At 39.2% G+C, this 12439-nt stretch overlaps 1 protein-coding gene across 3 annotated transcripts in view; it reads left to right on the plus strand.

The window, feature by feature from the left end:
* Window positions 1-12439, plus strand: part of lpp (LIM domain containing preferred translocation partner in lipoma) — a 217050-nt gene that overhangs the window by 178728 nt on the left and 25883 nt on the right. For all 3 annotated transcript variants that reach the window (XM_058402435.1, XM_058402433.1, XM_058402434.1), the window contains one exon: window positions 1709-1808. In XM_058402435.1, the coding sequence (XP_058258418.1) occupies window positions 1709-1808 (100 nt within the window). The remainder of the gene's footprint in view (window positions 1-1708; window positions 1809-12439) is intronic.

A 12439-nucleotide genomic window follows, 5' to 3' on the forward strand; every position in this document is an offset into this window, starting at 1 on the left:
AAAACAAACCATGAATTTCTGTGGTATATATAAAATGTCACTGTAGCACTAGAAATATTGACAAGATCAGAATCACACATAAGGAATACACACTTCTCTTTTCTGCAAACTTGTGAGTAACTCTTGTGTTATTCCTAATAGCTCTTAAGTCTGTAGTTACATCTTAGGTCAACTGTGAATGCAGTGCTTTTTGATGAAACCTGTCATTTGCCTCTTAAACAAACCAGATTATTTTGTAATGTGAGCAGCTGTAATTAGTGACCCATAAGCAATTATGTTCTTAAGGACACAAAGGATATTTAAATTTGCCATTTAATGTGTTTGATAAAATAATAAATGATGGGTTGCAGCAGCTTCAGTGTAGGTCTGTCTACATCTGTTTCAATCATGCTGAACATTTCGAAAAGCAGAGTAGTGTTCTTTCACAGACTGCATGTGATTCAGTAATGAAACGCTGTAATTATAACATGTTGACCGGGGGTGTGGTCAGTTTGGTGTAGAGCTGTGAAGCGAAGCAAAACTGCTGAATATCAGGGAACTCAATGTATCATTATGTAATTGGAAAAAGGCATTTGTCCAATCCATGTGGACAGAGAGTGTCTATATTGGGAAATGGACCAATCTCTCTGCAGCTCTGCCTGGATCAAATGAGTGAGAGGAAAAGCAGAGAGAAAGTGTGTAAGGAGATTCGTGTGTGTACTGAAGTGAGCGTTGCATCCAGCTTCGGGTCCGGGGTGATGATGTTCCATGTGTTATTTTTTGTATGCTGTAAATACATCTTCACTGAGAGATACATTTTAGTGGAAATTATTCTATTTATATTATATTACGTTATATTACAAATAATGATATTTAATTCTGTATGGTTTGTTCATGCTTTTTTTTGTTTGGGATAGAATTTAAAAAGGTTGTGTGAAAGTATAAAGTATATGATTGTTATAAAATCATAAGCACAATGGATTTGGAGTCATTTAACATAAAATTCAAGACTCTCAGGCAGGCAGTGATACTGACACCATTTACTGCAGCAGAGTTCAGAGTGTTTACCTGCTCTTTAGCTGAGGGTGTCTGATGCATGACTAACATACTCGTCTACAAACCCAGGAAAAGTGCAGCAGGGGACAAATTCGCCATCAAGGGAGAAAACGAAACAACAGAATAACAATTAAAACATTTAAGGACATAAATGTAATAATGGAAAGAGATGTGATCAGACTTTAACTCCAAATATCAACACAATACTACCAGATGACTGGCTTCATGAGGCATATAAGTTTGTGTAGGGACTAGTTAGCATAAATTGGGTGTGTGTGTGCGCCTTTGGGTTCACACTCAATTCCAGGTAATTTGTGTAAAAAAAAAAAAAGAAAAATACTTTAACCCAATAGTGAACAGTGCCATAACATACTTTATGTTTAATTATTCTTCAGTACGTTAGAAGATGCAGTTTATGGTAATTTGAGCCAGTACAAGGTTTCAGTCATTAAGAGATAATAACACATGACTGTTTATTTATTTATGATTTTTTTATGTATGTATGTATGTATATTTGTAAAGGTACACAGACAAGATATTGTAAAGAACAGACATTTAAACCTTGGTGTGTGTCTATATGTATATATGTAGGTATTTGTGATAAATATGTGTGTGTGTGTATGAAATAGACTTTGTGTACCACTGTGTAACCTGTGTCTTCTCTGTGGTTCAGGCTCCAGGTCAGTCCACCGCTCACCCTGAGGAAGAGTTGGACAGGCTGACTAAGAAGATGCTGTATGACATGAACCACCCACCATCAGAGGAGTACTTTGGTCAGTGAGCCTTAAACTTCACACTTCCTTCATCTTTCACACTACACTTGTTTTATGAAAATAAGAACAACATTACACACTTGTACTAAACTTACCTTTAATTTTACGGATATCCTTAAAATAACAGGTGTGTGTGTGTGAGATGGTGCTTATTGCTGATGGGAATCCACACTGCATTTGTATGTGCTGCTGTATCTCACAAATCTGCTGACACTTCATTCTGACTCATGCCGGTTTTTACCTTTCATTTATATAAATATCATGCTGTGTAGAAAAACATCTTGCTTTGTGCTTCTCTCCTTTTGTGAGCGTGAATATGTGCATGTGCATGTGGGTGGGTGGGTTATTATTGAATTATTGTTAGGTATCTGAAATAAGGATGTGGCTTGTCTCAGACTCTGGCCAGGCTCATTTGCATGGAGAGATGGGAAGAGGCTTCTTCTTTTCCATTTGAGAAACAGGTGCATTTGTCACTTTGCAGAAGTGAACTTAACCCTGACAAATGCGGTGAAGTGCATGTGTCGGCGTAATCACTTTTGCTCGCCTTGCAATTTGAGCTTCCATTATAGTGTTTTCCATTAAATGACGAAAGAGAGGCACGATGCTTTTTCTTTTTTTTTTTTTTAAACCATCAGTGGTATTATGCACTCAGCAGATAGGGACCATTTAGAATAATCTGTGGCCACTGTTGTTGATAATGCTGCTGGTCCTTAAGTGCGTGCATGATATCTTCTTGGCTCTCTAACCCCCTGTTTTAATCCCCTGGTTTCGAATCTGGGATGATAAACAAAACAACTATTCACAATTCTATATATAAAATTAACACGATACAATTTTCATCGATTCTCAGCACTATTTCTTAATGAAAACTTTTTTTTTAGTTTTAATTTCTTTCATTGACATTCACTTCTTACATGCTGGAGCATCATGCTCGTGTTTTTTAAGTGTGCACAAAACAGAAATATGTGACGTTGGATTCAAATGGATTTTGAACCATCATCTTTGTACACATCAGGCGGCACAGTGGCTTAGTGTTTAGCACGTTCGCCTCACACCTCCAGCATCCTGGGTTCGAGTCTCGCTGTCACTCACTGTCTGTGTGGAGAGAGAGCTTGGTGGGTTTCCTCCGGTTGCTCCGGTTTCCTCCCACAGTCCAAAGACATACTTCTACGCTGATTGGAATCTCTAAATTGCCCATAGTGTGTGATTGTGTGAGTGAATGAGTGTGTGTGTGTGCCTTGCGATGGGTTGGCACTCTGTCCAGGGTGTTTCCTGCCTTGATGCCCAATGACGCCTGAGATAGGCACAGGCTCCCCATGACCCGAGGATACATCGGATAAGCGGTACAGACAATGACAAAAAAAAATCTTTGTACATGATGGGTAAATTGCACATTACCTCTACTTTTGCAAGTTTTGTGATCTTTTTTGGTAAGGGAGTTTTCGCTGATCATGCTGTAATTCTTCAGGTAAAAAAATAGTGCAGCCATGAGCCCTGCAACCACGTACAGATGCGGATTACATAATCGACCAGTGATGCTGCATCTGTTATACGTGATTAAAACGTCAAACATCTCTAAAAAAAAAAAAAAAAAGTGACGAAGAGGAAGCACAGAATTACAAATATTTATCATATAAAATCCACTTGGTTCAACAATTTGCATGACACCTCTGATTACACGCAATGCTATTCGACTACCTGCTCATAGTGACACCAGTGGGATTTATGCTTTACTTCAGGTCCACCTAAACAGAGTGATGCAGCAGCACTTTACTACTTTAGGACTCTGTTCAAACAGATTAAGGCAGCGTCACAATTAGCTCCTTAGATCACTAGTCTGATCAGCGAGACGGACATTTTAAGTGCTGTTTCTGTTTCTCTCTATTGCAATATCCTTCATGTACAGTGAGATGTTTGCTTGCTAAATAATCCACATTACACCACAAAAACCTCTTGCTGGGAATGATGTCATATTTTCTGAAGATTCACAGCTAAAACAAACAAGTGTGACTAAGCTAACAAATCTCTGACAGATGGAATTTAAATATTTGATATGTTTGGGGTTTTTATAGTGACTGATGAGGAAAATTGAGTCATCTGTGTCTTAATGTGTAGTGAACCAGTGTCCATACCAGTGCCCCAACCAGTGTACACGATATACTGTCTCACAACCTAGGGAGCTAGCGGGCAGATTGAGATACACACACTGAGTTGTCATGCTAACACCACCATCAGCACCATTGCACTTGTAGGCTAGTGATTTCTTATTAATATGATCGTAAGTGTTGATGGTAAATGGTGAGTGAGAAAGAAAAGGAACCTGTTGCTGTTTTGATTTTTTTTCTCCAATTAGGTGCTGTTGTATTATACAGTATGTATAATACATGTGTAGGATGGTATGTGTGAAGAACTTATACAAGAACCAGGGATTAGAGAGAGAGAGAGAGAGAGAGAGAGAGAAGGCTGCTCTGACCTCCTTTCACTGTGACGTTTCAGTACTGTATGCCCCCCGGAGAGTGTGTACCAGTGAACCAGCCATGACCACACACACACACTGTCACAATGTCAGTGTTTGCAAACGTTCTCTCTTTGACCAAAGGACAAGAAAGCATTCTAACTAGACTGTGAATGGGCCGACGTCGGGTCACACTGGAAAGCATGGCCTTACACGAATGACTGAGCATCACTCTCCTGGCACGGACACAGAAAATAAAGAAGAGAGGAAACGCTTCAGTGGGATTGCAGCTGAAAAGATAAAAGAAAGAAAAGGTTTAAGACATGACTGCTTTAGGCGAACGGTTAAACCCAGGCAAGAGCTCTGGGCCACAAAAGAGCTCTTAATCCACTGGCTTTTAACCGAATGCTCTTTTGCCTCATCTTTCTTACTCCTTATGCATTTTTATTTAATTTTATTGATGAAGATTTCTTTGACCAGAGGAAAAAAAAAAAACCTTGGACTAGACTGATAATGACGTGAGGTAGTAAGTCAGGACAGGGAAACTTGCATGAGAATCCTAAAGCTTTAGTATTGGTCTTCCTGAAGAGCCGGTTTTCTTTTAAATATACCTTTTTAACATATGTTGCATCTTCCTAAAAAAAAGAGTCAATTACCAAAGTCCATTCACTGAAAACTAAAAAGAAAGTTTTAGCATTGATTTCACCCACAGAAAATGATTAGCCTCATGCTAATACGGCAAACTAAATGAATTTAGCAAGACCGGCCTTCGAAGTTTGAATTTGACTGGACGGGTTTGAATAAATTGATGCAGCAAGTAAACCTCTCTCCTAATGCTCATTAGTCACATTGATATACAATAACTAATTGAAATAAAAGAAAAGTACTCTTTATTCATCTACTGTTACATCCCACCATAGTGGATGATCTCTCTGTCTATCTGAAGTGCTCAACAACGACCGAGCAAAGAAAACTCCAGAGCATCAGTTTACACGTTCAAAGTCTTTTAAGGGCATGTGGGTGGAAGGGGGATGAGAGTTGAAAGGTATCCTCAAGGCTAATAATTAAGCAGATGAATCGGAGTCGAAGCCATGCTTTTTCTTGAGTAGATTTGGTCTCTCTCTTAAAAAAAAAAAAAAAAAAAAAAGAAGAAAAAGCCACTTTTATTAGCGGTGTTAGTGACTTTGATGAGGTTCTGTTCAAATGAAGAAAATCAAACTGTTCTGGCTTCTGCTGCTCCAGCTGAGACTTCAAGGTCTCCTGAGGCAGGAACGGCTCAGTTCAGAGCTTGTGATATTGTGAGGGAAGACTGCAGCGCTTATAAATATTATCAGAAGGCAAGGCTGTGTGAACAAATGAGAACAAATGAGAAATATACATGGTTTGTACATCGATTATGTATCAAATGAAATAAAAACTGAAGTGAGCTGCTGTGACAGGCAAGAAATCTGAGCCGAAAGTTCAGCACAGGGCATGCGAGTGCAGTCACGGCGTTTCCAAAGAGCTAAAGCAGGACAAAGGGATGAATAATGTACTTCTTCAGGTGCACTGTAGCATTCATAAATAAATGAGCTCACTCTTAAAACTTCCTCCAGTTTCTGATTAATTAATATTTCCAACTCGATATCTGTTAGTTTTAATAACTCGATTCATTGGATCACCGATCGACTGTGAGCGAGTTTTCACAAGACCAAGTGCCAAGAGTTTTCTCTGCTATTCTGTGTGAGCTGTTTTTTTTTTTTGTTTTTTGTTTTTTTTAATTTCTCCGATTCCTAAGTTTTTTATGACTCAAAAGATGTCAGAGGAAGTTTTGCGTTTTGACAGCCCCTGAAAGCTGCATGCTGATGGTCGGACATGCGTCCCTTTCCGGGACGTCTGGAGACAATCTGAGCTTTTGTCTGTGAGCAAGAGTCGGGAATCTCCAACTTCTTCTCTGCCTAATGTTAGCTAGAGGTGCTCTCATAATTTATAAGACACTATCATGAAATGTTGATGAAGAATGTTGGGAAGGGGTTTAGTTTCAGCACAGAAACAGTACTGGGTCAAGACCCAGAGCGTGCGGTCACATTGTTAAACTGGGTTAGGAGACGTAGGAGAGCTCTGGTCCGTGTGCCCCTGTACACACATCTGTGCTTCTGTAAAAGAAATGAGCTGTGATTTATGTATTATTCAAGATTACCATATGGAGGGTTTAAATATTGTCCTTGACTTTTGGATATTTAGATTTTTGTTTCATATTTATCTTTACTCCTTAAAGCTGCTCTTGCTCTACAGATCTGTCTGATTCATCCTAATCCTCTGTTTCTGCTTGGAGATTTCTGCCTTCTGTGACTCAGATTTCACTGCTGTTGTAGATGATTTTATACAGAATACCGTATAGATTTCCCAAAAACTATTAATACCCAAGCTCACTCTTGCATCAGCGGATAATCTGCAGACTTGTATCTAAGGTTGTTTTTTTTTTTTTACACAAGGTAAATGTTGCTGTGGTCCGAATCTGAGTGAGATTGTTGAAGCAGACTTACTTGATTCTATCAAACTGTGGTGAGAGACAGATAGAGAGAGAAAGATTGATTGATTGATTGATTGATTATTGATATTATTTTGGTGTTATTATATGCAGAAAAACATTTCACTTCTTCTGTATCCCACAACATTCGCCTGTCGTTCAAGGTACATATCTAGAAACTAATGATGTCATCATCGGCTAAAGCACATGCACAGGATACTTTACTTCCTGAACAAGTACAGACCCAGGTATCAAGTCCATTTACGTTTGCAGGAATTTTTGGCACAGATAGTCTCAGGTTCAGTACCATAGTCCACTTCCCAGACAGACAGACAGATAGATATGATAAAGAAACAGACTCAGCAGGGAATCTATACTGGCGCATTAATGATTATACAAATCATTCCACTTCCACCACTGTATTAACTGTATTAAGTATTTATTGATCCAATGAGGGAAATTATTGTGTTGACATGATCACTTTCACATTAGCAATTTAATCCTGCTATTTTTTAGTCTAAACTGCCAGTGTGAAAGCCTCTAAAGAAGAGTTGCTATCATTGTAAAGACTGCCCTGTGTTCATCCCAGGGCTCTTATACACAGCATGCTCATGAACATCCTTAATACACTAGCATTAATACAGTGGTGGAAGTGGAATCATTTTTATAGTCAATAATGCCAGTATCATGTAGAGGAGTCAGGTTCTTCATGATGTCACCTCTGGACGTTTGATATCTCTTTATAATACTAAATCTAAAGCACTAAAAAATTTTTTATTATATTTTGATTTGACAGGATGCTGAAATGGATCAGACTTTTATTATTACCCTGAAAACAGTGTGAACGTGTCTTCCTCTTGTCCTCTTGCTTAACATTTCCTTCTGCTCCACTCTCATGGCCTGTTAGAAAACATGATCAAAGTCATGAAATTAACTATAAACAGCACATATTAGCAACATTTAATTCCAGGTTAATGTTTTGACCTGTACTTATGTAATGTCCAGCTGCTCATCATGGACCTGTGAAGCTCTGAGTTGGTCCTGCTGAATAATTCCCTCTAATTTCTGGGTATGGAGATAAAGCAAGTCTAATCACCTACATTTTAATACCGTGCTTTTATTTCCAGTCTGCTATTGGCCAGAAATTTTCAGCAGCATGTGTAGGGTGTGACCTGAGTGTATTCGCCCCACTCCATCTTTTCTTTATTAAGTTGCATAGGTGATGAACAGTAATTGGTTAAAATGAGTTAGTATCGAGGATTCTAAAGGCTTCTGCACTTAAAACCAATTTTTGTCTAAATATACAGTGCATTGTGCTAGTTTTCTGGGTACAGATCAATCCAAGACGGAGGTTAAATGTAATTTTTCAATAAAAGAATCCTCCCGGACGTTGTAATTCAGTCCAGGGCCGAGGTCTGCGAGTCTCCTGTTAGAGCCGCAAACATGATTTATTGTTGCTGCACTGGTGTTGTTTTGGGTTCCCATTGGACACCTTTGTTTAGTCGACACTACAAACTGTTGCCGAGAGAATTATTACTCCGAAGCTGTGTGTCAAGAGGCGAGAGCTGACTGATTTATCTGCCAGGAACAGAGTTTAGCTTTCTGTCAGTTCTTTAAAAAAAATAAATAAAACCCTGTGCTTGTTGTTTCATCTTGCAGTTGGGAATGTGAACACTGAACACTGGCATTAAGTTCATTATCAAGTGAACAAAAAAATCCTCTAAACAGACGTCTTATTTATCAGTCTGATTTATTTATACTGTACCTCAGATTAGCTCTTTTAAGGGGGTTTTGTTAACAAAGCAGTGGAATTTCAGCTTTTATGAAACCTTTTATTTCATTCTTAACAGAACAGAAGACACATATCACTGTGTGTTATATCACCAAACATACTGTAGTGTCTCTCCTGTTCTAATCTCTCTCTCTCTCTCTCTCTTACACACTTTCTTGTTTTCTTTCTTATTTTCATGTTTCCTTCCTTCCTTTCTTGTTTTCTTTTTCTTTTCATGTTACCTTTCTTTCTTTCTTTCTTTCTTTCTTTCTTTCTTTCTTTCTTTCTTTCTTTCTTTCTTTCTTTCTTTCTTTCTTTTCATGTTACCTTTCTTCCTTTCTTCCTTCCTTCCTTCCTTCCTTCCTTCCCTCCCTCCCTCCCTCCCTCCCTCCCTCCCTCCTTCCTTCCTTCCTTCCTTCCTTCCTTCCTTCCTTCCCTCACTCCTTTCTTTCTTTCTTTCTTTCTTTCTTCCCTCCCTCCCTCCCTCCCTCCCTCCCTCCCTCCTTTCTTTCTTTCTTTCTTTCTTTCTTTCTTTCATTCTTTCTTCCCTCACTCTTTTATTTCTTTCTTTCTTTCTTCCCTCCCTCCCTCCCTCCCTCCCTCCCTCCCTCCTTTCTTTCTTTCTTTCTTTCTTTCTTTCTTTCTTTCTTTCTTACCTCCCTCCCTCCCTCCCTCCCTCCCTCCCTCCCTCCTTTCTTTCTTTCTTTCTTTCTTTCTTCCCTCCCTCACTCCTTTCTTTCTTTCTTTCTTTCTTTCTTCCTTCCTTCCTTCCTTCTGTCCTTTCTGTCAAAAGCTCTATCCCCCTTATCACTCAATATCTTTTTCTCTATCTCCCTTTCAACCTCCACATCTCTGACCTACAGACTTATCTTTTAGTTTGTATTTCTTCTGTACACACACACACACACACACACACAAACATTACTTGTTAACTTAAAAATGATATTACATTTAAGTCTGAGTTAAAGGAGAACTGAAAGGCTGAAGTCATTAATCATGCCATTTGCTCCATCATCCACTGCTGCATGTAACCTTGGCCAACTACCCCAATAAAATCCGATAAAGAAAATGAAGGAAGGAATCCGATAAATAAGAAAAGTTTAATGGAAGGCTGTACTCTTAATGCACTGAGACAGAGTGTGTCTGCTGTTAAACACTCAGTGATCCAGATGAGAATTCAACAGCAATTTGTTTTCTAGGTCTTTTTGTCTAATCTGTCACAACAAATAAATGTTTCTTGCACGCGCGTGTGTGTGTGTGTGTGTGTGTGTGTTAGCACGTGCATGCGCTTGCGTGCATGTGTCAATAGAAAGAATAGCTCTGTAATAAATTTAGCGGGAAATTTTAAGCAGCAAGTTTGACATCGTGACAGATGTTTTTGAATTGTTTCCTTTTTTTCCCCCTGTTTGCGGTCTCTAAAGTTTTTTTTTTTTTTTTTTTAATCATTGTTGTTCCTAAAAAACCAAGATGAACAGGATCACCATGTTCTCTCGCCTTAGTGCCACTATTTTGGTACCGCGCCATTGTTTATACCGCAAAGCATTCCTTTCTGAAAGAGCGAGCTGCTTACACGCCAAGAATATGTTGCATACTGGTGTACTTGTTTACACGTGTACTCTCGTCTCAGGCTTTTGTTTTCAAATACTGCGAATGCTGAACACTTTGTCTTGTTCTCGAAAAAGTGCACAAGCCTGTGCACAAAGTTTTGGCCCTCCACCAAACAGGAAAGTTGTTTATCTTTACATGTGTGCGGTTTGATTTCTGGAGTTGTGCGATTAAAAGAAAAAGAGGTCTCTGCGTGTCTCCGCGTGCGTTTGTTTGTGTTTGTTTGTGTGTGTTTGTGTATTCGTCTCTGGCTTTTTAAGCGCGATGTGTATCAGTGTGGAAAAAGGTAAAGAGCTGAGGAATATGATACTTCTTGTCACTCAGAGCATCCACCGTTGCCAAACAGAAGCTCGGCCCTGCCACTGCGAACACATTATACATCAATTATTTATGGAGCAGCGTCAAGAACGCTTTAATCTTCCTCCTTTATCCAATTAGACTGCCTAAGTACAATAACGCTCCTCCGGCTCACATGCGACATGCACTGCCTCTCTCGTCTTTCTTCCCTCTTTATTCCTCTTTTTTTTTTGTCTTGATGTGGGAGCGAGAGAGAGAGACTGAGTGTGTGTGTGTGTGTGTGTGTGTGTGTAGAGGCTTCTGAGGGACTGCGCAAAAGAAAAAAAAAAGAGTGTGTAAAGTGTAAATGAACTTCTCATCCCCCACTCATTCTTTTTTTTTTTTTTTTTTATAAAAGAGCTGTTTGAAGATTTAATATGAAGAATTGCCCCGTGTTTCTTTAGCACGGGGTCGGGGTTAAAGCAGGCAGGAGGTTTATTGTGTATCAATATGAAGCGAATCTCTTTTCCACCCCAAGGAGTCAATTTGGTGTCAGTGTAGTAACCTGATTGCAACTAGTTGTAACAAACAATACTGTATCGTATGTAACACTGTTATAAAGCGACACGTCCAGCATAGTATTAGCACATTAGAGCAGTTGTTTAGAAGATTTGACACATCTAGTGAATCTTTGTACATAATTAGCGACACGAGTGGAGTCAAATGTTCCAGACTCGTTATCATGGCCGTTTCTGGAGACAGCTGGAGATGTGCACTCTTAATCCTCCACCGAGACTGAGTAACAGAGAAATGTCACTCACAGCCGTGGGGCACGGACCTGCTAAATAACACACACACACACACAGAGATGTCCACTCACAGGGAACTGCTGAGTAGCCTGTGACAAGTAAATTTCCCAAGCAGAGGTTTGCCTGCAGTTTCCCTTAATGTAAATCACAAATTTCACAGTGATGTCTCACAACTCTCATTTAAAACACTCAGGAGTTTTGTTTTTTTTAATGCTTTTGCGTGTGTGTATTAATAACTGTGTCCATATTTTCATAAATCATAACAGTTATTTCTGTCATTAATTTTAGGAATAGCAATATGTAATGGAAACCATCTACACACACACACACACAAAGTTGTTCCGCTTATCAGAGTGGAAAAAGGATTTCCATGAAATGGACATTCTGTTAAATAAATGCTGATGTTAAATCATAGACCACTTTTCCTAAGGGAACCCTGATTGAGGCGGGCTGGCTGGCTGGCTGGCTTTGCCTATCAAACAAGAAGCAAGTAAACAAATGCATCAAAACCTACAAAAGTTTTCAAAGATGCATAGGGTTAGGGTTAGATGCATCAAATAACTGATCAATGAGTTTCCTCATACAATGATGCAGTTATAAAGAGTTTGATTTAGTGTTACTGGTGTTTGGAGTAGCATATTTGACATTTAGGAACCATTCTAAACGTCCACACCATTTCTTTTTGCCCAGGGGTTTTGTCATGCAGGAACGTGTAGGTAGAAGAAGTCATTATTTTGGTCACATATACATTACAGCACAGTAAAAATTTCAAAACGCTAAGCTACTCTGGGATGTGGTATCTTAGTGGTTAAGGTGTTGGAGTTTGAATCCCAGGTCCACCAAGCTGCCACTGCTAGACCCCTGAGCAAGGCCATTAACCCTCAGTTCCTCAGTTGTATACATGAGATAAATGTAAATGTATCAGAAGTTGGGGCCAGAGCACAAGGTCAGACATGACACATTGCCTCTGGAGCAGGAAGGGTTAAGAGCCCAACAGAACCACCTTGGTGGTGCCTTGACAACAACCCAGAGGCTTAAACACTTAGAACCATCACTGTCATGTAGAAAAGGTGATCAAACCCTTAGCAATTTCAGCATCACCAATTAACCGGCCTGACAATTCACCTGTACAAAAAGCAAGACTCCAATACATGGTCAATTTTACATGGTCTAATATTGTTTATAATAGTGTATTTGACATTTCAT

Source organism: Hemibagrus wyckioides, linkage group LG11, assembly GCF_019097595.1.
Source record: "Hemibagrus wyckioides isolate EC202008001 linkage group LG11, SWU_Hwy_1.0, whole genome shotgun sequence".
In the NCBI taxonomy this organism is placed as follows: domain Eukaryota; kingdom Metazoa; phylum Chordata; class Actinopteri; order Siluriformes; family Bagridae; genus Hemibagrus; species Hemibagrus wyckioides.